General features: G+C 45.4%; 1 protein-coding gene across 24 annotated transcripts in view; it reads right to left on the bottom strand.

Moving 5' to 3' along the window:
- adgrl2a (adhesion G protein-coupled receptor L2a) overlaps nucleotides 1–23,627 on the bottom strand; it is a 76,953-nt gene that overhangs the window by 17,077 nt on the left and 36,249 nt on the right. For 15 of the 24 annotated variants that reach the window (XM_029827955.1, XM_029827956.1, XM_029827957.1 and 12 more), the window contains exons 4-12: nucleotides 20,081–20,190; nucleotides 15,378–15,392; nucleotides 13,492–14,292; nucleotides 4,763–5,062; nucleotides 4,090–4,193; nucleotides 3,734–3,919; nucleotides 3,151–3,189; nucleotides 958–1,141; nucleotides 176–298 (exon numbers count right to left, since the gene is read on the bottom strand). In XM_029827955.1, the coding sequence (XP_029683815.1) occupies nucleotides 176–298; nucleotides 958–1,141; nucleotides 3,151–3,189; nucleotides 3,734–3,919; nucleotides 4,090–4,193; nucleotides 4,763–5,062; nucleotides 13,492–14,292; nucleotides 15,378–15,392; nucleotides 20,081–20,190 (1,862 nt within the window). The remainder of the gene's footprint in view (nucleotides 1–175; nucleotides 299–957; nucleotides 1,142–3,150; nucleotides 3,190–3,733; nucleotides 3,920–4,089; nucleotides 4,194–4,762; nucleotides 5,063–13,491; nucleotides 14,293–15,377; nucleotides 15,393–20,080; nucleotides 20,191–23,627) is intronic. The other 9 variants (XM_029827939.1, XM_029827945.1, XM_029827950.1 and 6 more) reach the window with 3 other exon arrangements.

Below are 23,627 nucleotides of genomic sequence, written 5' to 3'. Positions count from 1 at the left end.
TGTTTCCCCTCTTTTCTCAACCCAGATCAAAGACCTTGAATATAAAAAACCTCTCTTGTGTTTTAGACTAAAAGCTCGTCTGAGACATTAAATATGTACCTAGCCTTTTAAAGTTAGGAGCGCTAGCTTGAGAAAGTTCCTATTTCCTGCCCTCGGCGCCTTAAATGCGGCTCACCGTTTCGACTGTTGAGCTTGACCGTGTTGGCCGACAGATGGATGGAGATGCCGTCCTCGTTGGACTGTGGGAACTTGAAGTCCTGGACCTGGCCATCCGTGCTGAGCACGTACACATCAAGGACTGCGAGTCGGTGGACAACAGACAGTTCGGAACAACGAGACGGGGAAAAAAACACGGGTCAATTTTTTGTTACAAGCGGACTTGAAGGCGTGCAGACGAAAACATTGCGGCATACTAATGCTGGGGGTCTGACATTTCCAAACAAGCCAAAATGTCGCCAGAGATGATGGGATGTATCAGAGACTGGGACAGTAAATCTTTGTGACAGCGACTTACAATATGAATGTCAATCACGGTGTGATTACTTCAGCCCGGCAAGACTAAGTAAAGTAAATAAAACAACAGGAGCAGGAGAAGCTTCCCTTATATGGCGGCAGAAAAATGGAGGCTCTGAATAAACACCGACTTCCCGGCAGGCTAATGTTCACGTTAACATATAGAGTTACAGGGTTTCGACATGTACATTTGTAAAACTAAGCGCGTGCAATCAGAGGATCCAGTCTATTTAATTGTCCGATATTTATCATTTGTCAGGAAGCGACCATTAAACCTAATACGTGTTGTTATCTGTTCCCCCGAGGTTTAAGCACTTATGGAAAACAGTCATTTTTTTTCCGCGGTGGCCTTGTTTTCTCAGTGAATTGCAAGTAATCAAGCTAACTGTGCTAATCAGGAAACAATCCCGCACGCTCGTCTTTTATCCGCCTGTGCCGACTCACTTATATTTTCAGCGGGTACTTTGACAATTGCAGGTTCCATGAGATTGTCAGCGAGGACAAAGGCGCCTTCTTCCAGGGTGTCCAGCAACATGGTGGCTGCGTGCGTCTGCTCGGTGCTGTTCATGTCCTGCCAGGATTTCAAGGCCTCCGGCCGCAGGAGGTTATCCACTGTGTCCACTATGGCCTGCGTCAGATCACATGAGACCAATGCAGTCAAGCGGAACACCAATAAACAAGTGAGTGAACTCACTCAACGATGGAAGAAAACGAGTTAGGGAGCATCAAGCAGTGACATGCAAAGAGTGAATGAAGAGGATGAAATGCGGACTTGAGCATCTGTTGGGGTTACAATAAATGGATGCGGAAGCTTAAAGGACAATCAATTAACTTTAGTTGTAGAGACGCATTCCTTTTGCAGTTCCTTTGATCATGGTTGAGGAACCACAGTGGGGGGAAGGAGAAGGAGCGGCATCGGGGGCAGAGTGGATTCTGTTTCTTTTTCAAGGTTGGGCCACGCTTGTACCGATCAGGATATTAAAAGATGGCCCGATGAAAGCCACGGCACCAAAAACCATCCTCAGTTAAAACTCTTTGGCTCTTGCGGAGGTTTTTTTTTCCCTCTAAACTTTGAACTTTGAGTTAATTTGACTTTACTTTCATCACCCTGCTGCGAAAAAGTTTGGGAAGGACGAACAAACGTGTGGATTATAGCAAAAAAAGGAGAGATCCTGTGAAAGTACTGCTACTCAGGTAATCATCTCTTCACTTTGTGCCAGGAGTAGAGGTCAGGACAAACAGCAGATAAATCCGGTGAAAGGAAAAATCGAATCGATGGGTCTAATCAGGTAATCAATGGGGCAACGGCCGGCGAAAGGGTCGGGGGTGGGGGGGGGGGGCAGATGTAGCGATATTGCATCAAGTATGGCAGGTATCAGATAAAGCGGAGTCACTGTCCTCTCCAGATGCTCCTGTGTTGTTGCTACTACAATTAAATGCTCATTTTCATCAATCCAAGCTCTCCAACTTAACAAACAGTAAATCTGCGCGTTCTAAAAATAGCAATTCTATATTTTACATACGTCTCTTTGTTGCCCTTTTTTCCCCTCCTTGGTTTTTAACGAGCATACAGCGGTTGACTGGCTAATTAGCTTGATCCAATTTAACACCCTCCCAAAGGAAAGGTCTTAATGGCGGGGGGTGACTTTGGTGGCAGCTAGAGGACACGCATCTCCCTAATGGTTGACAGATCTAATGCACTACCCAAACAATTGATGACCCACCTGGACACCCTACGACGGGAGAAAGAAGGGGGTTAAAAAAAATGGTCTGACCCAACCAACCCTATTAACAGACAGAGCTGAATATTTCAACTGTAATTTATGAAACAAATGGTATCTATGACCTAAAGCCCATGTCCTTGTGAGAAGAGAGCCACAAATCCGCCTTGCACGCGGCTAAAGGTCAGGTGATGGTCCTTGGAAAAAATAAGAGATTTGAATAAAGTCAACTCTGCTTGATGTGCTATTCGGGAGTGGGTCCTGCCAATGCTCAAATTTAGGATTTTGCAAGATGTTGCTTTTGTAACATGTTGCTTCACAGACTGAAGAGAGGAAAACATCCAAAGCACGCAGAGCTTCAGGGCTAATTCACTACTACTCTATTTTGAAGGCTGTTTATTATATTTATTTCTTATTCGATGTCTTTAGGGCGGTTTACTCTTAGTGAAAAGGGCTGTGCAACACATTTATCTTCATACCCCTTTTTCATGAAACTCTTGACCAGAAATTAAAAAAAAATAAAGAAATAAAATACTTTCAGACCCATCTCCAAAGGTTGTTTTGGAGGCCGTTTTCAAGCATCGTGCTCAGCCTGACGTCTGACATTTTACTGTAATAAATACGGTGAAAATGCATGTTGATTAAAAGAATTCTTCTAGTCTAAGTGTGCCTTTGACACCAATGTGTCAATGAAATAAACATTTTAGATTTTGGGAGGATGGGGGGGTCTTAGGAAAATACTGAAAAGATCTGGAATAAAATATAAAAAAAAAAGGAGGGAAGAGGGAGCAGGTGACAGTGAAGAGGGCGCATGCTGCTTATCTCGGGCGGGGTGACACACAGTTGCACAGGAGCTTGGGGGTGGGGGTGGGGGGTGTGGCAGCAAGCAAAACAGGCAGAAGCATTGCTCCGGTACCTTCATGTATGCCCTGCATGTCCTTTCTCGCTTTTGAAGCTTTTTGTTTTATCAGAAGGGAGAGAAGAAGAGATCAAAAATAGAGACACGTCATTTGCACGTCAGGTTCATCAGCGCTTTGTGCTATCGTGACTCCGCAGGCATGTCGCTGACCCGGAGCCTCATTCATCTAACGGGCTCAAACGGGAATGCTAATCTTAAAAAGGCCTCTAAAAGGAAAAAAAAGTGTCAAATTTGCAAGAGATTTCCGAACACGGTGATGAGACTTTTCAATTAGAGGCGGCAGGAATAATTGCCAGCCCATCGCAGTGTTTCAGTGGGAGCCAGCTCCATGATGTGCCGTTGACAAATCGATCTTAATACGTCTTAAAAATAAGCCCCCCTGTCTTGTTTTCCTCCCGGTGCCCTGGCACATCACACGAGCACTGTCATGTTAATACTTCACATCGTGTACATACGCACACATGGCTGCCAATACAGCTGTTTCAGTTCGGTCTGCGTCACAGCTTCCCTGCGCTCGAAAACGAGATGAGAGAAACGAGAGTCATGGCTGAGCACGAGCGGGACCGGCGAGCCGCGCTACCTTGTTGAAGCTCCGCCCCGCGGAGTCTTTCTCGCTGGGTCTGAGCTCCTGCAGCTGAGCATCCAGGATGTCCACCAGCTGCTCCATCAGGCGCACGGAGGAGCTGACGTCCCCGGCAAAGATGGGGCCTTTGGTGTGTTTGGCTAACTCGTTGGCCAAGTTAGCCGCATTTTCACCACTGCGGATCTGTAGGGCGGGGTGAAAACTGTGACTCATCGACACCTCTTCATTAATGCCTTTGTTAATACAACAGTTCGGTTAGACAACGCTGAAGCGTAGCACATCCGCGTAGGGAGGGAGGCAAACATTTGTTTTATTTTTCTACCTCTGCTCAGAAGAACAACACTAAGACAAACCTTTTGGGCTACTTGGTTGACCCAGTGGGAGGTACAGTTGCTCAGATCGGGGCCCTTGGGGTTCCAGGTCCCACTGGAAAGCACACATAAATAGGAAGCAGTGCCTGATATGGAAAACAAAAAGAAAATAGTCCCTTTCAGATTCAAGTCTCATCAAATTTTCTTTACAGGGCAACACAAGCAGGAATATAATAAATGGACCCCGCATGCAAACAGGGCATTTACAAACAAACAAATGTATGACTTCTATACAAATATGTGCCCGCAGTACGTCTGCATATTTACATGTTTTAAGGAAATGTGCCCAGATTGCTGCTGCTGTCTGCATCCTTCTCCCGTCCTAACTAACCCTGGGAATTCTGAGCACTAACAGGGTTGCACGGGCAACCAAACGAGGGCTGCACTTTCCCACAATGCTGCAGGACAACCAGCTGAGCCCGTCGCTCTGTGACACAACCATGAAAGGTTGCTCAATCCCGTTTTTGACCTGAAACAACACAGCTGAAAGCCATTAATGCCGTGAATTCCCTGACACGCTTCCACTGCCCTTTAAAAAACGAAAGAAGGAAAAGTCCTTGGATGCACGCGTGTCAGAAGGATCGGATAAGCCCCAGAGCTGTCGTGTTATAATCAACCCGCTCGTCGCCCCGAGGTGAAGGTGCGCACTGTTTACCTCGTGTTCCTTTGGGGCAAGGTCGCTCCACCAGCATCCCCCGCGGGGTCTGAGGCCACATGATGTCTCTTTCCTCGGTGGCCTTGCAGAAGCGCTCGAGCAAAGGGAAGGACTCCAGAGGTGGAGGAGGAGTCGTCTTTGGAACCACAGGAGGCGCTTTGGGCGCTCCCCTGCTGCCCTCTTTGAGCCCTGTTGTGGTGGTGGCGTTGGCCACGCCCCTGTGCGCCGTGGTGGTTGTTGTGGTGGTTGGCGTGGTTCTCTGAGGCTGAGGGGAAGTGGTGGCTTGTGACAGCGGCGGAGCTGCGGAGAGACACAGGCATCATGTTTTGATGGAGCTTTGTACTGGGAACCCTGTAACACATAAGCTGACAGCGACAGTTAGATCCGCAGCCTCGGTTGCGGGTTTGGCTCATTAGCGCCGCGGCCCTGCTGGGCGCGATGCTGCCTATATCAACATTCGTCAGTGCCCTTGTTTGCAAATATCCCCATGTATCACCTTAAATAACATTTCTATTAATCTCAAGCAGGTTGAACCACGTTTGGCTTCTACTTTCAAATCTCCTGTTGCGCGCGCTTGGTTTGCAACAGGCGTGCTTCCTGTTGACTGCAGCTTATCCCCGGCACTCAGTCTGCAGCGAACAAGACAATAATTACAGTGACATCCTCCTGCCTGGCAATCATTCTTGCCTGGGAGATTTCGGTGGCACGGATGATTAAATTTCACTAGGGCAACACGGAACGTCTAGATGCTGTCATGGTGCCTGAGCACTCACTTTACATTTCTGTGTTCACTACGACTCCAACTAGAGCAGGTGTGCACTAGCTCACGCTGCGCCGCGGGCAGAAAAATATGGTTCTCTCCCGGTATATGAGAAAATACTCCAGACATTTGGGCCACAGAGACGGGAGACGTTTTTTTCACATGCTGCAGCGACGTGTAATCAGGTTTTTTTTAAGAGTCTCGCATGTTTTTAAGACAAAGGGTCTTTAGTTCAAATCTTTCAGTACAAAGGGAAGGCATGACCCCTCACAAAACGTGGGAGCAGAGTCAAGCATTGGGTTAAACCTAAAAGGATGAAAAGCCGCAGCCAAAGGGGCTCTGATTGTAATGCAATGCATACGCCGAATCAAATCGCATTTGAGTACTTTGATTTCCTCCATTAGCCTGCCTGCAGAGCGTGCAGACAATGTGAAGAAGTGCTGCCGAACACAGTCGTTCTGTGCAGTGAAAACATCCGAGGGAGCAGCGAGTCGAAGACAGGATGGAGGGAGATGAAGGGCGGAGGGGGGGGGCGGTCGGGGATTACAGCAGAAAAAAGGAGAAACACTGTTCTATTGACTACAGGAGACGAACCTGTGTCATCCTGCCTGTTAATGGCAGTATAGATCTCAATATACATGCACACAGGAGGTGACAGTGCACGGACACGGTGCTGGAGGCAGATTCGGCCGACTGGCTGACTTAACCTCCTCGTCCTCCTCCTCGTCCTCCTCCTCTCCCTTCACCTGCATGCTTTTATTCAACACAGTGAAATTTCTCATCCACAAAGCCTGTCACGGTGGCCAGCAGACAACCGGTGCTTAGCGTCCTTTCGGCACCAGCGTTTAGGCGGCTGGCAGAAATGCCCGACTCGCTTCTGCACCAGTACCCTTTCATTGCTATAACCATTGTTTTTTATGACTCTCAGGGAAGGGCAGAGACACAAGAAATTCTGCTTCATGTTCAGCGGTGTGTAATTCTGCCGCGCGGCCTGTCGGGTCGGCTCTGTGCGGAATGAGCGTTCCCGAGAAAAATTCGGACTGTGTGCAGGTTTCTTATTTCCAAGGTATGAAAGCTGATAATGATACAATCCCCGGCACCGTGGGTGGGGAGTTTTACAGCCCAGACAGAAATAAAATGAAAACGAACTGCTGTCTGGCAGCGTGATTTAAGATAAAGAGCTCACGACCTCCTGGCCAATAAATCAAAGTAGCATCTGCTGCAATTCCAGCGCATTCCTTTAGCATGTTAACTAACAACTGTGTCTTGTTTCCAGCCCTGGTTCGAAAATCCTTCTTGTCAAGTGATACTGAGCCCTGACAAGAACAAATAAATCATGTAAAAGTTTTCTGCTCTCGTTTTCCAAACCGGCGTGGTGCTAAGCTTAATGCTGGCTAATGCTTTTGGCTCACCTAAAAGGTTGCATTGGGTATAGAATGGCCCAAAGCGCAAAAGATGGTTTTAGCTTCAGGGAAGAGGCGCTGGTGCTAATGAGTGCGTCGCCCAAGTAGCTGGAATTTCTTATCATATGGTTGCGGACTAAAGTGCTTTATTAACCAGACCTATTATGAAAAGAACACAAGTGAAGAGGCTAAAATAATCCTGTCCGCGGGTTTCATTTCATGTTTATGGAGCAAGCTAATCCTCTTTGGCGCGTGAAAAGGTTGCTAATGTGAGTGCGGTCTTCCCGGAGAGAGCCGTGCATAAACAAAGCGGCCTCTCTGACCACCGGTATTCCTGTGTACATAACGTGCTGGCCCATAATCCTGCCAGAAACACTGTAATCTCATTACATTTATGCCGTGGCTTATTTTAATTTGACCCAATGAAAGATGAGAGAAGAGAAGTCACATAGACATTAAAGTGGACACTGTGGACGGCTGTCACAGATGTCGGGGGGGATTGATTTGTATGCTGGGGCTGCCTGACACAGCATTAAAAAGCCTCCTCTCAAAGAGCAATAAAATATAGCATGATACTCTGATATTTGCTATTTTAATCTTAAAAGAAACTCCAGACACACTTGCACCAGTCCCTTTCAACAATATACCGGATGCTATTAGGTTCCTAGCTCAATATGTTAGCTGCACTCTGAGATAAGAATTATACCCTATTTTCAGCATTTCACTGATGCAAACACAATCCTGACACGGTGCGCCACCTTCGGCAAAGTTCCTTTTGATTGTAACAATAGAAGCAAATCTCACACGTAGACCGTGTAGCACGACCCTGACAGCATCGTTGATTGTTACGTCCCTGCTGCACTCAGCCCAGTGGGAACCTTCAATTAGCTGTCATACGGCACAAGCACATGGAGCGATATTCTCCAAAGTGCCGCCAACAGTTGGGATGGACTTATTCATAACCCCTCCGTGCGATTCGACGCCCTCGCATTGGTGCAATTACACAGTATGTGCAGCAGTTCTGTCATTAGCTTTGGGGTTGTAGCTCTGGAATTAATGACAGGTGACGGGACAGCGATTTGGGAAAGGAGAGCAGCCTCTTTACTGGCACCCGGTGCTCATACCAGGGGAATAAATGAAACCGGACAGTGTGTGTCTTTTATATTATGGCTAATGAATTGGCAACGCATCAGGGTAATGTTTTATGCACATTATCAGGTACCTATTGTTTTGCCAGGAAAAGCTAAATAACGCACATTTATGATTGGTTTCAGCTAATTCAGCTAATTTTATTTTTTAAAGGACCTCGCTTGTTCCCTACCTTATCTCTCGCTGTTGTGGAGCTGTCTTGAGAAGTTGTGATATGTGGGTCCTGGGTGGTAATTAGAAAGCTCTAAATGTAACAAAGCTGCTTTAGGGGCGTCCAGGTCTTGGTCTTTGCGCTAGCAAGAGAATAATCTGGTGAATGGGGTGTATGACTGAATGTCCCTTCAGGTTTCCAAGCAGTAAAGAAGCAGTATAACGGAATCAATGTGCCAGGGGAAAAAGCCCCAAAATGATTTCCTTTCCTAATTCAGCAGAGGAAACATCTCTGCCTCGCCCGGGCACCTCGCTCAGTCCTCTCTGGATGCATCCGCCTCACTTTGAAGTTCATATGGAAATGAAGCTGTTCTTCAGTGGGAAACCGTCTGATGATTTATAATATGCCGGCAATGCACTTTGATATCTACCAATAATAACAATAATACAAAAACGGAAATTGGATTACACGTCTGTACTGTAGTGCAGGGGACTGCGGCATGTGATTGCTAGTATATCGGTAATAAATATGAAGAAAGCTGAGCGAAAATTTGTATAATTTCCCACGAGTCGTGTCCTTGTGATGGTGTGTACAGTACACATCCATGTCTTGGGGAAAAAAGTAATAGCAGGATTATATTATTTACTGCCGCATGCGATATTACTCTTGCCCCCGCCATACAAACATGATGATTCATACAGGCGCATGCATGAGAGTTAGCATACCCGCGCGTTCAAGCGCACGCAAAGAATGACACTAAAGTATAGGGAACAGACAGAGCAGCTGCCAGACTCCAGCCTTTACCCCCCCCTCCCTTGTAGCATTCTCTGTACTGTACGTGCCTCAAATTTCAAACATTAACTCTGCGTGTGCCAGACTCACTGATATTTAACACCGCACGGTGCATGATGTCTATTTCGGAGGTGTTCACACATGGCAACGCTCCCAAACAGATGTAGCAACATGTCGGCGCGACACAGGCGCGATGATCAGGCCCGTGGAGATAAATCTCCCCGTGTGAGCCGTGTTCTTCGGCGCTCAGTAAGGAGACGGTAAATACCCCTGGTTATGAGGCCACCATGGCCGGCGCTCCATTTGTCGGGCGTGGGACAAAATGTTCCGCCACGTCTGGAAGCAACTGTCCGCTCGCGTCAGACGTCAGACAAACCACCGAGATCGCTCGCGATCGCGTTTCAGAGGAAACAGGTGACCCCCAGGACCTCCTGCTGCGCGGCCTTTTCCGGCCACCAGATACCGACCCGTTATTACCACACGCCGTAATCTCAGAAACATCTTGAATGAGTCCGTAAATCACCGTGGTGGGATTTCTGCCCTTTTTTATCACCAAAGGTAGACTCGGCTCAGAATGCCACCAAGAGCGAGCTGGTGGGTCATAACTCAGAATAACATCACAGCGCAACCATAAACCGGTGGTTAAAAAAGCCCTATAGGAGGAATGGGCAGATCCTGTGGTGCAACAATAAAGGATGGGCAGTTTATTTCCCTACACAGTTTATTATCTTAGTCAAATTGCAAGTCGGTAGTAGCCTAGCTTTAGCTTAGCATCATAAAGGCTGTGTTTGGGAAATGTATATTTTTAAAAAAAATGATGTTTCCTCAACACTTTTTCGCAGTTTGGAAAAGACAAACACAAAAAGTTCTTTAGTCTTTCATCAGACTTGGTCCTTATTACTTCTGCAGCAAAGAATGAATTCCAAAAATATCTCCAGCGACAAACATCTGGACACATTTGCGGATGCAGTCGCGGAAAAACCCATTTGGGTCCTGACAGTGAGCTTCTGAAAACACGTGGCTCATCTGCACGACGTTATTCTTTTGTTGCCCTCGCTTCTGCCTCAATGACTGGCTTCACAGTCAGTATCAGTCTGACAACAAGCGAGAGGAGTTCAGATCCTGTGAAAAGAGCTTGACAACTTGACAAAGAACCCAAGACAAGCCACTTACAACAGCAGCTTTCACTCACACGGTTCAGACCAGATCCCGGCTGTTGTTGAAATCGATAAAAATGTGTGAAACTACAGCTACTCCCCGGTAGCATAAAACGTGCATAAAATGTAACATGCATCATGTTTTTTTTTTTGCTTTGCTGTTGTTTTGCGTGTGTGGTTGTTTACACTCACAACAGAATGCACAGCTGAGGATTTACTTAAATCCTCGGGCATGATTTGAACAGTCTGACCGCGGCTTTAGCCTGACTTCCGGAGAAAAGCCAAAGGAGACGCAAATACCCAGATGTGGGCCAGAGGACGACCAAGGCGGGAGCAAGAAGAGGCTGAAGACGGAACAGGTGACAGTCAGAAACACAGAGGAGGAGGAAAAATGTGCTGGCATTTGCAGAGAAAACAAATAAAACTGCCCCTTTGACGCCACCCCCACCCCCCTACTGTAGCAGTGCTGATATGAGGGCGGGGCCACCGCCGCTATCGCACTCTGAAATGTTGCCACGTGCGATCCGACCTCTCGGTAACCACCGTGAATGATGGCGGTGCTTATTAGGCAGCTGTATATCCGTCGGACTATAAGAGCGGATCTCTCTGGGGCGGCCGCTCACCAAGATCAGGTATTTCCATAAAGACGAAGGGCCGCTGTTTCGACCAAATCTCGACCCACGCCAGCTAATTGGCGAGTCGGGTAGCAACACCTTATCATTTCAAACAAATTGGGCCGTTGTCTTCCTTAAGATACCCGTTGGCAAATTGCATCATTTGAATAAGGTTGAGCTTAATGCAAATGTTTTGACATTTGGAGAATTAAAGGGGAGGCCCGTATCTGTGTGGGAGTAAACGGCAATGCTAGAGGCTGCGGGATGAAAGTTGTTTGAAATCTAATTTTGAGACAAGGGATGCATAAAAGGCTCACCTGTGTCTCATCAAGGCAGTGAGCACAGTCTGTTTGTGCACAGTTGTGTGTGTTTTTTTTTTTTAAAAAACAGCTTTTGATGCCGACCCAGTGGTTAGAGGCCACATCTCAGAGCCTGGCATGAATAAACGGCTGCATTATGAGTTTTCTTTGGGAATAACTCATTTAAATGGTCTCATTTACACACATGCCATAGAAGAACGTGTCTTTTTATTTATGAGCTGTTGTGCCCATGAAGGATGGCCGGCACGGAGCCACGGTTAAATGAGTGGATTACAGCAGCGTCGGTCGTAGCCAAGTAAGGGACTTACTGACCCATTTCGTGTCTTGTCCACTTCCAGCGGAGCTGCTTGTTGGATGTGACCCCATCCACTCCCCCATAATCCTACAAGAGATGATCTTGCCTCGACACGAGCGACATTATTAGACTTGACAACAACCCAGCCGTCTGCCACGCAGGGTCTCAGCATCACTTTGATGTGACTGCATTCCATGACAGAGTGAATTATGTGACAGAGTTGTTTGTGCACTTGAAATATGGTTTAAAAAAAAAAGAAGTGGGACACTTGCTGCAAAGTGGCACGCTGTCAATATCACTGCCCACAATTACATCTCCCTCTCATATGCATGACATTCTCAACCTAATAGAGCTTTTCACTGAACTTTGTAAAAAAAAAATCTATATATATATAGATTTTAACCAGGAGCTACTGAAAAAAAACAAATATATAACCTACCTTCCATGTCCAACAGCAAAAAAGCGTAGCATGTTTGGGTGCTTAGTGAAGCGGAGCCTGGAATGAGCATCAAGATATCGTGGAGAGGACACCCCAGTGACAGCCAGAAAAAAGTGCCATCATTTATGTGTCAACCTCAGCCGTGTGGGAGGACAAGTTTATTGACATCTTGATGATCATCCTGGACCATTCTCCCTCACGCTCATCGACTGCCATTCCACATACATTAGTCAGCAGGCGAGCCAGCGCGTCTCATTTGTCAGTAAAGAGAAATGACAAAAGTGTAACTGCAGAACTTTTAGAGGCGGAATACAAAGGTGCCAGGCACCAAACACCCAAACCACACAAGCAGGACGTGTTTTTAAGTATGCACGCCTAAACTACCTCTGATAGGTCGCTGTCACTCAGGATGAACCAGCAGCTGTTGGAGATGTAGCTTCAAATTTGATTATCTGATCTGTCGATATGTTATTAAGGTGACCAAACACCGAAGTGGAAATGCATTAATACCAGAAGGAGCAGGTAAATTTACAGGTAATTACATCATCTGCTACTCTGCGGCCTTTTGAATTAGGATATCAGACTGAAACCACCATAACAATCATTTATTTATTCTTATTTCCAGACCTACCTTCAGTTAACTGGGGAGGTAAGAATACTTTTTAAAGGATGAGGATCTAAAAGTGTAAAATTCTTTCGTTCAAACTGGACTGCGTTGTTAATTGGAGCGGGGCTCTCTTTAGCCTGGCTGAATTGATGCTGCACCACCAGTTGAACCCAATTTAGCCGGCCTAGCTCGTGTCATATCGATACATGAGTGGACGTGCAAACAGCGTAATAAATATTGAGCTCTTGGATAATCTGTGGAAAAGTTGCTTGACCTCTGTGGCGCATCACTGGCTACACGGAGAATTACGCGGACTCGAGGCTGTAGTTGCGGAAGGGATTAGCATAATTACTGCTATTATATTCTCATTGTAAGGCTATCACAGGCCTCGGCTAGCCTCTGCTCAGCTTCTGACAGATAAATTAAAAACACAGACTGCTGATGTGACCCGGGATGACTGATCCCTCTCCTTCGCTTTTACAATCTCCAGTATTCGAACCTTCCAGTCTATCCACAGAGGTAAGTATTTTTTAAATGGCCAATAGAGTTTTGGAATATCAAAATCGCTTGGGGAATGATCTATCCTTGCCCGTGGCCAGATTTTGCACCTGTCCGGGCATGCATGTTTCGAGAAGAGAAAAAATATCTTTCAGCGTCTGCACTGCTCTCTAAAAAAAAGGGCTATGCTAGCGGGGGTCCCTTGAGCCTTGGCACCGGGGACTCTGGGAACGCCCGGATGGTAAACCTTCACAAATCCCCTCGATGCTGATCCCTTATGATATGGTAACTGGCTTCGAGGTGTTGTTTACCACAGAGCTCCACTCACTTCACCCCCAGAGATGGTTTCCTACACTCCAAAGCTGCCGTGACATATCTAGCACATATTAGATTCTAAATTAAAAATCAGTCAGCTGTGGCACTTGCATAGACGAGGACCAACACATAAATTTCTTTTGATGACAGCTCAAATCAAGGCTGTGGCGTTATCATTTTAATAAAGCTGTCTGCTAAACAAATGACGGGGGGGTGAGTGGTCTCTTACCGTGAGCAGGATCAGGTGGCCCAAAGTCCAGATTGTATTTCAGAATGTAAAAATTATTCCACACATAGAGCTGGTTATCTCGCGGATTATAATCCACAGCCGTGATGTACTGGTACTGGTTGGGAAAGTGGATATCAACATATTCCCCACGGTTCTGTTTGGTATTGTAAATGTAATCAATCAGGCTCTTGCTGACTTCGCTCTCGTTATCTTCGTAGGTGGAGCGCACCACATAGAGTACTCCGCAAACCATGAAGGCATTGGAGGCAGAACGTTTGTCGTAGGCCGTGTCCCAGGTCGCCTCAAAGCGGAGCGTGTAGGGGTTCAGCTGGCTGATGACCATCATGCCGTTGTTCTGCTCCGTGGCGTAGATCACCCACAGGCCGTTTTCATCGACCGCCAGGTCGATGTCTGTCTTGCCGCCCCACTTGTAGGGCGACGTATCGTGGTAGTTGGCGTTGTTGATGATGGCCTCACCACTCTTGATCCGCGTCCGCAGGTCAAACTTGACGATGTTGCGGGTGCGCTCCTTGTTGAAAAACACGGCCCCGTCGTAGACCACGAATCCGGTCCCATCTACCCGGTGAGGAAGCTTGTAGGTGATGGTTTGCCGGCCGTTTTGGAAGTCATCCAGGGAGGAGTACTCGATCAGAGTGTCTGTCCTATATGGAGTCCAAGGCATGAAGTAAATTTTGTCGCCAGCTTGAAGGGGGTCTTTGCACCAGGCGCCAGCTTGTTGCTCCGCTTCGAATAGAAAGGAAGGATCTCCGACAGCTTTCAGAGTCCCGGGACAAAGAAAAACTAGTAGTGAGAGAAGAATAGAATAAGAAAACATCTTCGGGTTAACATGTGAAAAAACAAGCCGCACAAAGTAACATGTGACATCCACAAAATCTCTAATGGCTTCTTTTTATTAAGAGGTTATACATGAGAAGTGGGGACAGATACACGCTGCAGAGTGGCCACAACACAACTAAAAGCTATAGAGCCAATATTCACAAGCAGTTTACGGATTTTAGTGTGGTGCATAGAAAGGAAAAAGAAAAAAAAGTTATTGAACAAAACAGATATGTAAATTTTGTGGGTAACAAAAAGAAGCTTGGCCCCACAGACATTTACTGTTAGGAGTAGAGTACAAATGACGAAAAAAGTAACGTAACAAAAACTAAATTTAACGCAACAATCGGTCCTGTGAACAAAAATAATAAGAATAATGCAGCCAACTAACGTCACTCGGCAACAGACGGAGAGGTTATGAGAGAGCAGGAGTCAGCGGCGTCTGCTAAAGGGTACTGGCTGTACGTGGACCTGAGAGGACTAGCAAAAGAGTGCAACCGTCACAACCATTAACTTCTCTTTAGAGAAGTAGCTAACATCTCGTTGCGAGTCTCTTGAGGTGTTTTTGGTCATTACGATCAGGAATACAGGACATATAGCAAGTGGTGGGAAAGGGTGTGAAGGGGGGGCTCTGAGAGAAAAGAAGAGTAGAAATCAATAGCTTGAAGAAAGAAAGAAAAAAGAAGGGGGGCAAGGGACTGTTTCCATGGCATGCTATGGACGAGGGTTCGGAAGGCAGGCAATTTGATTTTCTGCTGAGTAGCAAAAGAACTCTGGGGAGAATTGAGAGAGGAAGCCCCCGTGGACTCCAGCCAAAGCATCGGCATTTACGTGTTTTGGCTGCGTGCATCTTGTCTTTTCCATAGCCAGCCTAACGTCTCTTGTTGCACTACACTGTCCATTAACATTACAGTGAGGGGGGCTGGGGGGGCGGTTCTGAAGATACCGTCTATGACGTGTTAGTCGCGGCCAACATGGGAGAAATAGGCAGTTCACAGCCAGATGCCACAAAACAAGGAGCTAGGATTTGGATCATGTCTGTTATTTACCTTTTTGCTCCACTTCTATTTTAAGCGTTGGAAGAGAGAATGAAAGGGGTGCAAAGAGGGGGAAAAAGAGATCAATATGAATTAACGCTCATCACTGTGATTTACATATACAGAAACATGTTATGAGACATGGACAAACAGGAAGTTGGAGATCAGGTAAGGCGGCAGACGTGCTGGTCCTGTTGGAGGAAGGGCAGGATTAAAGCATTGGAAACGGTTCAGTCCAAAAAATGGGCCTTGAACACGGTGGTGGATGGATTTGGTATCAGATGCAAAGGGAAGACTTCCACGTTCAAACCCCCAAACTAAATAGCTGTGTCAGAACTACATCTGAAAGTGTTAAACTCCCAATCGGCTTTTGGAAAGTCCCAAATATTGGTCCCTTTTTATCCACCCACCATCACAGAACAAGGCCATTTAGATCTGGGCCGGCCAATATGATATTACACTATCATATACATTACATGCATTACCATGGCAGGGGATTTATCCAAAGCTCATTGTCTTAGATGCCAACAACTACAGCTCCAAACCTTTTCTTTGTTTGTTAAATATGTATTATTCTAATTCCATATTGCCCACCTCTTCTGACAGAAAAGTAATGTAAATATTAAAAAAACTTCAATCTTAACTTTGTACACTAAATTGATGAAACTTGTCACATTTTGGACAGTAACAGCAGAGGCAGACTGTTGTCCTCTAAGACTGTTTTATTAAAATTGCAATATTTAATCTTGCAATGAATGAAGTCAATTCTCAAAATAAGAAATAAACAGCAACAAACAGCGAAGGCACTCTGAAGGCAACTGTGCAGAAATCTTGCCCATAAATCTGAGTAATCCAGGACAGATTTTATAAAAGGATCCCTTTAACTGCAAGAGCACAATTTGAAATCATTGAGTTTTTTTTTTTTTTTTTTACTCCATTAAGTTTAAAGCCAAGGTCAGAGCAGAGGTCATAACCCTGACCTTCCTGACTCTGAAGGAACGGCTCACTTCAGGTTAGAATGGGGCTCTCTGGTTTAGTTGATCAATTCCACTGTGAGGGAATATCTTCTTAATTAAATCCAAAACTAAAGGTAATTGCAATTTCCGCAAGCCGCGAGAAACTGTGATTCAATTACAGTAAGTGAAGCTAATTCAGACGATTTCCAAGAGGATAAAACCTCATTTATATTGTTTCACACTGCAGCAGTAATAAACGCTCATATTGACTGACTGTTTTGCAAAAATGGAGACAGACTGAACACAAATTCCACTTTCCAATCTTCTAAAACAACCTCTGAGCCTGGAGATGGGAAGATAACCGCGCGACACCGCTCCCTTCGTGAAGACACGCAGGCAGTCAGTCCTATTTTAAATCCTAAATGTCAGACATGTTAAATATTAATGAGTCGTCGAGCGATTTGCTGTGGGGTTTAAAAATGGACCCGCGAGCTGCTGACAGCACCGGATAATCAGGACTGACCAAAGTCCAGGAGCAAATTTCTCCTCTGATTGTGAGGAGAGACAAATTGGTCTCTGAGATTCCAGAAGTCTGAGCCCAGATTTGCTTTAAGAGGTCACATTTTGTATGTCTACACAGGCTTTCAATGCAGTGAGATAGTCTATGAATACTTCAAGTGAACGCTCACTGGCTAATGGCATTAGCATGTGATGCTAAATACATAAATATTTGTGGCTCTTAATGGAATTCATATGCAATACTGCGGCATTGTGGGTGCTTTCCAATTTGCAAAATATAAACTCATATACTTAATATATTAAATAAAAAAAGTTAAAGTAGCAATTTCCTTAAATGTGTTGCAAATGTAAGTGACTTTTGTTCATGTGAGAGTTTCTGTCTGACCTTAATCTCATTGGCAACACACAAACAAAGGGAGGGAAAAAGCAACAGACAGGATTAATAAGGATCCATAAATGCACATCAGTCTGCAGGAGGAATTCAAAGGTGTTGCAGCACAGACAGGAAGCCGTCAAATCAGGAGTCAACATCAGTCCGGCTCGCCTCGGCCGCATGAAACAGAGAAGGCGTGAAGGGAACAGACAAAGACGGTGCGAAGAAAACCTGGAAAGGAAGTAGGGAACGTGTGATGGGAGCCCCTGATGGCATTAGCAGAAATGTAGAAAAAAGGAGCGTGTTCAGAAATTGGAGAGAGTGAGTCAGAGAGCCGAGGAGGTTTCCTGCAGATTGCACAAGGGAAAAGAAAGAGTCAGTCTTTTTTTTTATTAATATTAAACATTAAACAACAATACGAGAAGAAAAGGAGAACACCCCAACCTGACTCAACCCCAAAGATGCTAACCTCTGCTAGCGCTCATGAATTTCTAATGGCTGTTGATCATTTGTTCAGTCAGATGAGGATGGATGGATGTCAGGTGCCAGTCACTCGGCAACAGAGCGCACCCAGCGATTAAACAACAAACATCAACAGCTTGTGTTGTTTTAGCTAAACGGCTCAACCAACCCGCGCCGCCGCTCTTGTTTAAATGCTGTGCGTCTTCAAAATCGCGGCGCCGGCAGAGTCTCGGCTTTTAGGTCGCCTGATTGGAGCCAATTTTGTGGCACGTGAAGGCCAATTTGCATCCTTGGCTGGAACAGGAATATAATGCTAATGAGGACCTGCTCATGAAAAGAGCCGAATTACAGAGCCGAAAGGATGAAAATACAGAACATGTGGATCTGCCCAAGATCCCGAAGCCACTCGCCTTCATGAATGCCACATTGTTTGTGTCAGTGCAAAGACTCGAACGTTATAATAAACAGCAGAATTCAATATGGAGGGGACGTTTGAGGGTTCAGAGGTCACGCGTCCAAACGAGGACGCTGTCTGCCGCCCTGACGCTGAGCGGCTTAATGTGGATTTAATACGTTTCCTTGCAAAATAACTTCTCAACTCTGGGATCCAAGAAAATCCCGGCGGTCCTAAGCTCCTGAATCACTGCGGCGTTTTAATCACCAAACTCAAGTGTTTGGTCTGGGAGGCGTTCCCTCGGGGAAACGGGAAACTTTTGGAACGTCTTCGCCATCCCATCTGTTCCAGCAAGGTTCGGCTCTGTCAACCTTCTCCCTGTGATTGTTCCTCTTGGTTCTGGTTTGACTTTACAGAACAATCCAAATTACAGACACGGGGGCGGAGGGGCACTTTTGCTTTGGGGAGAGGGGATGGAAGGTGTTTAAAAGGGAGAAAAAACCAAAAAAACGGAACTGGTCTAGCAAATCTAGCACAGTTTTACCACAAGGATCGAGGGAGGGAAAGGCTGGACCGGGCTTTGAGTGGGCTGGAGCGGACCGGGAGGGCAGCATGCACTTACCGGGGCAGTTGCGATAGGACACATTCTGTGTTCTTGCTCCCATTCTGGTGGGGCATGGACCTTGAGAAGCAAAAAGATTGGGCTACAGACATTTATGGAGGCTCAGAGTGAAGTTCCAACTGTTTCTTTCCTGAGAATCCTGCTGCTGCTGTTCTTTCTTTACTTCCTCCCCTCTACAGTGGTCTCGGAGTGAGAAGGGAGACAGTCATAACAGCAGGTGGACACGAGTGCACCTTGAGGCTAATCCCGCTATTAAGGATTGAGGTAACGCGGCAAGACATCGGATCAATAATTCACTTAACTATGAGGCGAATAAAACAAGGAGCAGAGAAAACAAAACAAAAAAAGCAAGCTGTTAGGTGCTTCAGAGAGAAGCTGCGGGGGCTGGGCTCGCTCGAATGTGGCAGAAATCACACAGCGAATGTCGACTATTCTATTTTTAATCACAGGTAAGCCACTAAGAGAGGCTAACCTTTGGGTTGGAATGACTTTCACCATCTAATAATGTTCACTAATGCATTCTTATTCCATGTGAAGGGGTACTGAGTCTATGGCTAATGAGAAGGGCTGGGAAATATAGGTCAGCTTTTATATTGTTCACCAAAAATTAAAACACACATATTAAAGATGGATTATTCATATATGGGTAAAGTTTCAGATTCCTGGGAGGTCCACCTAATCAGTGACTGCCGAATCATCCAAACCTTTGTCGTTAATCAGGCTGAAAAGGTTACACGGGGGATTTTTCCCTCATAAAAGGCAAATGAACATGGCAGCCTAAAGGACAAAGGCCAATCTAAAGATTGTTGGGGAGCAGAATGGCGTTGAATATTTGAGCTCCCAGGGAGCAGACAAAATGTTAACACTATCTCTTTGGATGAAATATTCCTGTGTTGACTTTTGAAAGGCGCCATTCAGCTGCGTTTCGTAACGATACATCTGTTAGCATATTCCCAACACCTGTTATACGGACGTGCGTTAATTAATCCACCGAGGTGAGCTGGGTTCTTCGCACCTGATGGACTTTATAAAAACACTCGCTCGCTAGCTGGGAGAGTCGGCGCGACTTCCTGTCTCAGTTCTGCTATCTCATAACCAGGCTGGTCCTCGGGAAGCACGGCGAGCACATCAATAATAAAGGTGGGACAGATGAGGGTCAGGAGGCTTCACGGGTCATATTTCATGAAAGGTTCATGGTGTGACACAGATAGAGGAAGAAAGAGGAAGGGATGCTGGAACGTGTCGCACATGACAACTGGACACGGGAATGGATGTGGTGTGACAGAGGGAGGCCGGAGAGGAGGGACGGACGAGTGGGTGGATGGGTGAGTAAAGGGTGGCAGGGGAGGGGGCGAAGGTCTCATTTAATGACAGAAGGGTCAGACTTACTGTAGGGCACACACTCATACTGGACCTCCAGGTATTTGTAGGTTCCTGGGCAGGGGTCAGGGAAGACATCAGAACCCGTGATCACGATACACTGGGTCCGGTTGTTGCACCTGACAGGGGAAAAATCAAGAATTTAGCAACGAGGAGACATCTGTGCTGGTTTTTCCAAGCGAAATAAAGAGTCAAAGCGATTCTACAGCGGGGATGTTTTCGCTAACATGTACCAGCTATCTAAATCTATTAGCATTTTAGCATTTTTATCCATTCACCACTCCCTTGCGGACTGCACGCGCTGTACAGAATTCCTCTGTGGTTTCCCATTGTGAACATATTTATCAAGATAATCTGAATGTGTATTTGCCGCTGAAAGAAATCTGCAGCTTTTCTAAAATGCAGCGGCGTATTAACTTCTCAGGCACCTGAAGCTTGCTGAGCCCTGTCCTTGCAAATGAGCTCGCCGCCGCGTACAGTGTGATCTAGGAGATAAATGCCCGTGCGTAAAAAAAAAAAAGTTGCATTCACAATGAATTACAAGTGGACCTCTGGGGCCAGTGTGCATAGAAAAAAATAGCCTGCGGGTTACTGATTCCATTGGATTTAGCTTTAGCAGGTGGGCTTTTTAAGCACAGAATGCTAACCTAGAAAATCTATGACTTGTTTTTTTTTCTAACATCTGGAGAGCAGACATTTGTACTCGGTGGGCTGCTCTGAGGTCTGGGGAATTTCAGGTGGCCACCTTCTGGCTATACTGAAATCATGATAACGACATCAATACCTCACGTGAACCATCTCGGCTACCGTGGGGACCGAACGCGCTATTGGCAACGCGAGGAGCCCGATCGATAACTCTGTTCTGCTGATTTAGCAGAGACCACAGACAAATTTGTTTCTCCTTAAAGCCGCGCGCCCATTTCACAGCAGATCATTGAAAAATGTGTTTCTCGCTCGCATTGTAGCGCGCTTCGGCTCGGGCTATTGTTCTGGGTTGCAGAGGCAATCGCCGCGCTGTTGCCAAACATTGTTGCTATAATATCGGGCAGTTCGGGGAAACCGCAAAGGGAGGCTCAATGCTAGTGTGCACAGCACTAAACACACAAACACACACACACACACACACACACATTGTACGTATTGTGGTTTCTGCTACACTCACAAATATTCAACCACTTCAAAAATGGCCTCCGTAATTTCAATAAAAGGCGAAATCACAATAACGGCCGGGATTTAATTAAACTTTTCTCTCTGGAGCTCAGAGGCAGTTCTTCAACGCTACCGCCTCGTCCTGCTCCCCGGACAGAGCCTGTGCAGTAAAGACGTGATGAAAAACGCATTTTCCCAGGAAAATACAAGAGGATTTCTTGGGCTCCTGCCGATGATTGAGCCGCCATCACCATCCCGCCACCCCGTCTCCACATTATACCGTCACTTTGATAATTCTGCCCCCATTGTCCATGCATAGAGAATAGTGTGTCTAGGCGACATAAACCACAGTGCTTCATCTCACATATTCCCAGACGGCGAGATGAAACTTGGCTTTATGTTCGCCGTGTGAATCGGAGGGATATCAAAAGTAAAACTCACGGCACTAATGAGACGATCTGCCAGACAAAGACATTAAAGAAGAGGATGTAACCAAGGGAAACACAACAAAAAGGCGGCGAGGAGTGAATAAAACAACTGTCGATGTTGATATATATATATATATATGTATATGTTGATATATATGTATATGTATATGTCGATGTTGATATATATATATACATATATATATGTATATGTATATATATATGTATATATATGTGTATATATATTTATTCTTGACTGATTCCTCATTACCATTGTATATATATATATGTATATATATGTGTATATATATATGTGTATATATATATGTATATATATGTGTATATATATACACACACACACACACATATATATATATATATATATGTATATATATATATATATAGAGAGAGAGAGAGAGAGAGAGAGAGAGAGAGAGAGAGAGAGAGAGAGAGAGAGAGAGAGAGAGAGATACAGATACATCTCTGTGTGATTGTTGGACTAAGATTCTTTCTCATCTCCTGAGACCAATCGAGGCGGCCCTAATGACTTCTTCCGTGCGTCGGCCTCACTGTCATCTTCAGCGAGAGCTGAATTTCTCCTGTAAAAAAGCTGAGCGTTTGGGCCTTCCAGGGCACAGGTCTCAATGTGCACGCTAATTAAATACATGTGAAATATGATATCTCTGACTATCTTTTGATAGTCTGGGGCTATATAGTAATTAATCATGTACAATATGAATATTAAGCCGCAGCATTTCTTTTTTCTCTTTCCTCCTGAGTGAAACATTCAATTTCTATAAATACCATAGGATTTTACTGGGCGGAAGGGGAGCTAATTTATTTTATTGCATGATACAACGGAGTAATTAGCCATCTGTTAAAGGCGTTGGAGACGAGGAACTTTGAGGCAAAAGTTGCACTCATTAGAGCGTTGACCACGATGGAATTTAAAATCATTTTCTTAGAATAATGAATCACCTTTGTTTCTTACTTTTCACCATTTGTGGCTCCACTGCTCGACTCCTGATGGCCGTTGAGCTACATTTCACCATATAATGTCCTGCTGCTTCACACCCAGACCAGCAATTTCAGCCCACTAAATCCTGACGCGGGAATTTTTGTCGCAGCGTGTGAAATTCCATCACAACGTTAGCGTTAGCGATCGCTCCGGACCCACCTGAGCGAGTCCTGATATTTGGCAAATTGGAGCGAGAGCCTGAAGTAAAAAAAAAAGTAATCATTACTTTTCAACATCTACATGACACTTTGAAGGTGTAAAAAAAAAAGTCATTTTCTTTTCTTGTACCCAAACTTTCTCTCCTATTTGATTACATTAATTTTCCCTCCCAGCTGGCTAATCAATCGAGTGTGATCCCATCACATCTCTGACCTTTCGGGGGAGAAACAGGCATCGCCATAATTAGTGTGTTCCAGAAAATGCTGCTTGGATTTGATGCAAATCTCTCTCAGCCTTAAGACACCAACAAGGTGTAGCTGATAGCGCTCCCGATACCAAGTATCACCTTAACCTTTTCTGCTGCCATCATGAATCACGCCAGAGGAATAATTGGACGCAGAGATTTTATGCTGAATTAATGATAAATTGACGGTTGAAAAACTCCATTTCCATGAGAAAAAGCACGATTTTGAAGTAAAGCTTTTCTAAAATGATAAAAGAAACCAGGATCGTTGTTCGCTAATCCATCTTTATGAACAGATACTGTTTCATTTCAATCAATGCTGCAGCGCAGATTAGCCTTCACAATTTATTTTCCCTCGCTGCATAAATGCATGATTAAACTGTATTTAGCATAGAAACAAAAAAAAAAGCTCAACTGACTCCTCATATCGCTGCGCCAATGTTTTTTTTTTCCTTTTAAATCAGGATGTCAGGATGGATTGTGCCAGTATGGAGACGCACAATGGCGTCTACTAACTATAACAGTCGCAGGGGTGCTTATTAATTGCTAAATGCTAAATTG

This window comes from Takifugu rubripes, chromosome 20 (genome assembly GCF_901000725.2).
Source record: "Takifugu rubripes chromosome 20, fTakRub1.2, whole genome shotgun sequence".
Lineage (NCBI taxonomy): Eukaryota > Metazoa > Chordata > Actinopteri > Tetraodontiformes > Tetraodontidae > Takifugu > Takifugu rubripes.
The sequence above is the reverse complement of the archived record's forward strand: the minus strand, read 5'-3'. Positions and strand labels throughout refer to the sequence as shown.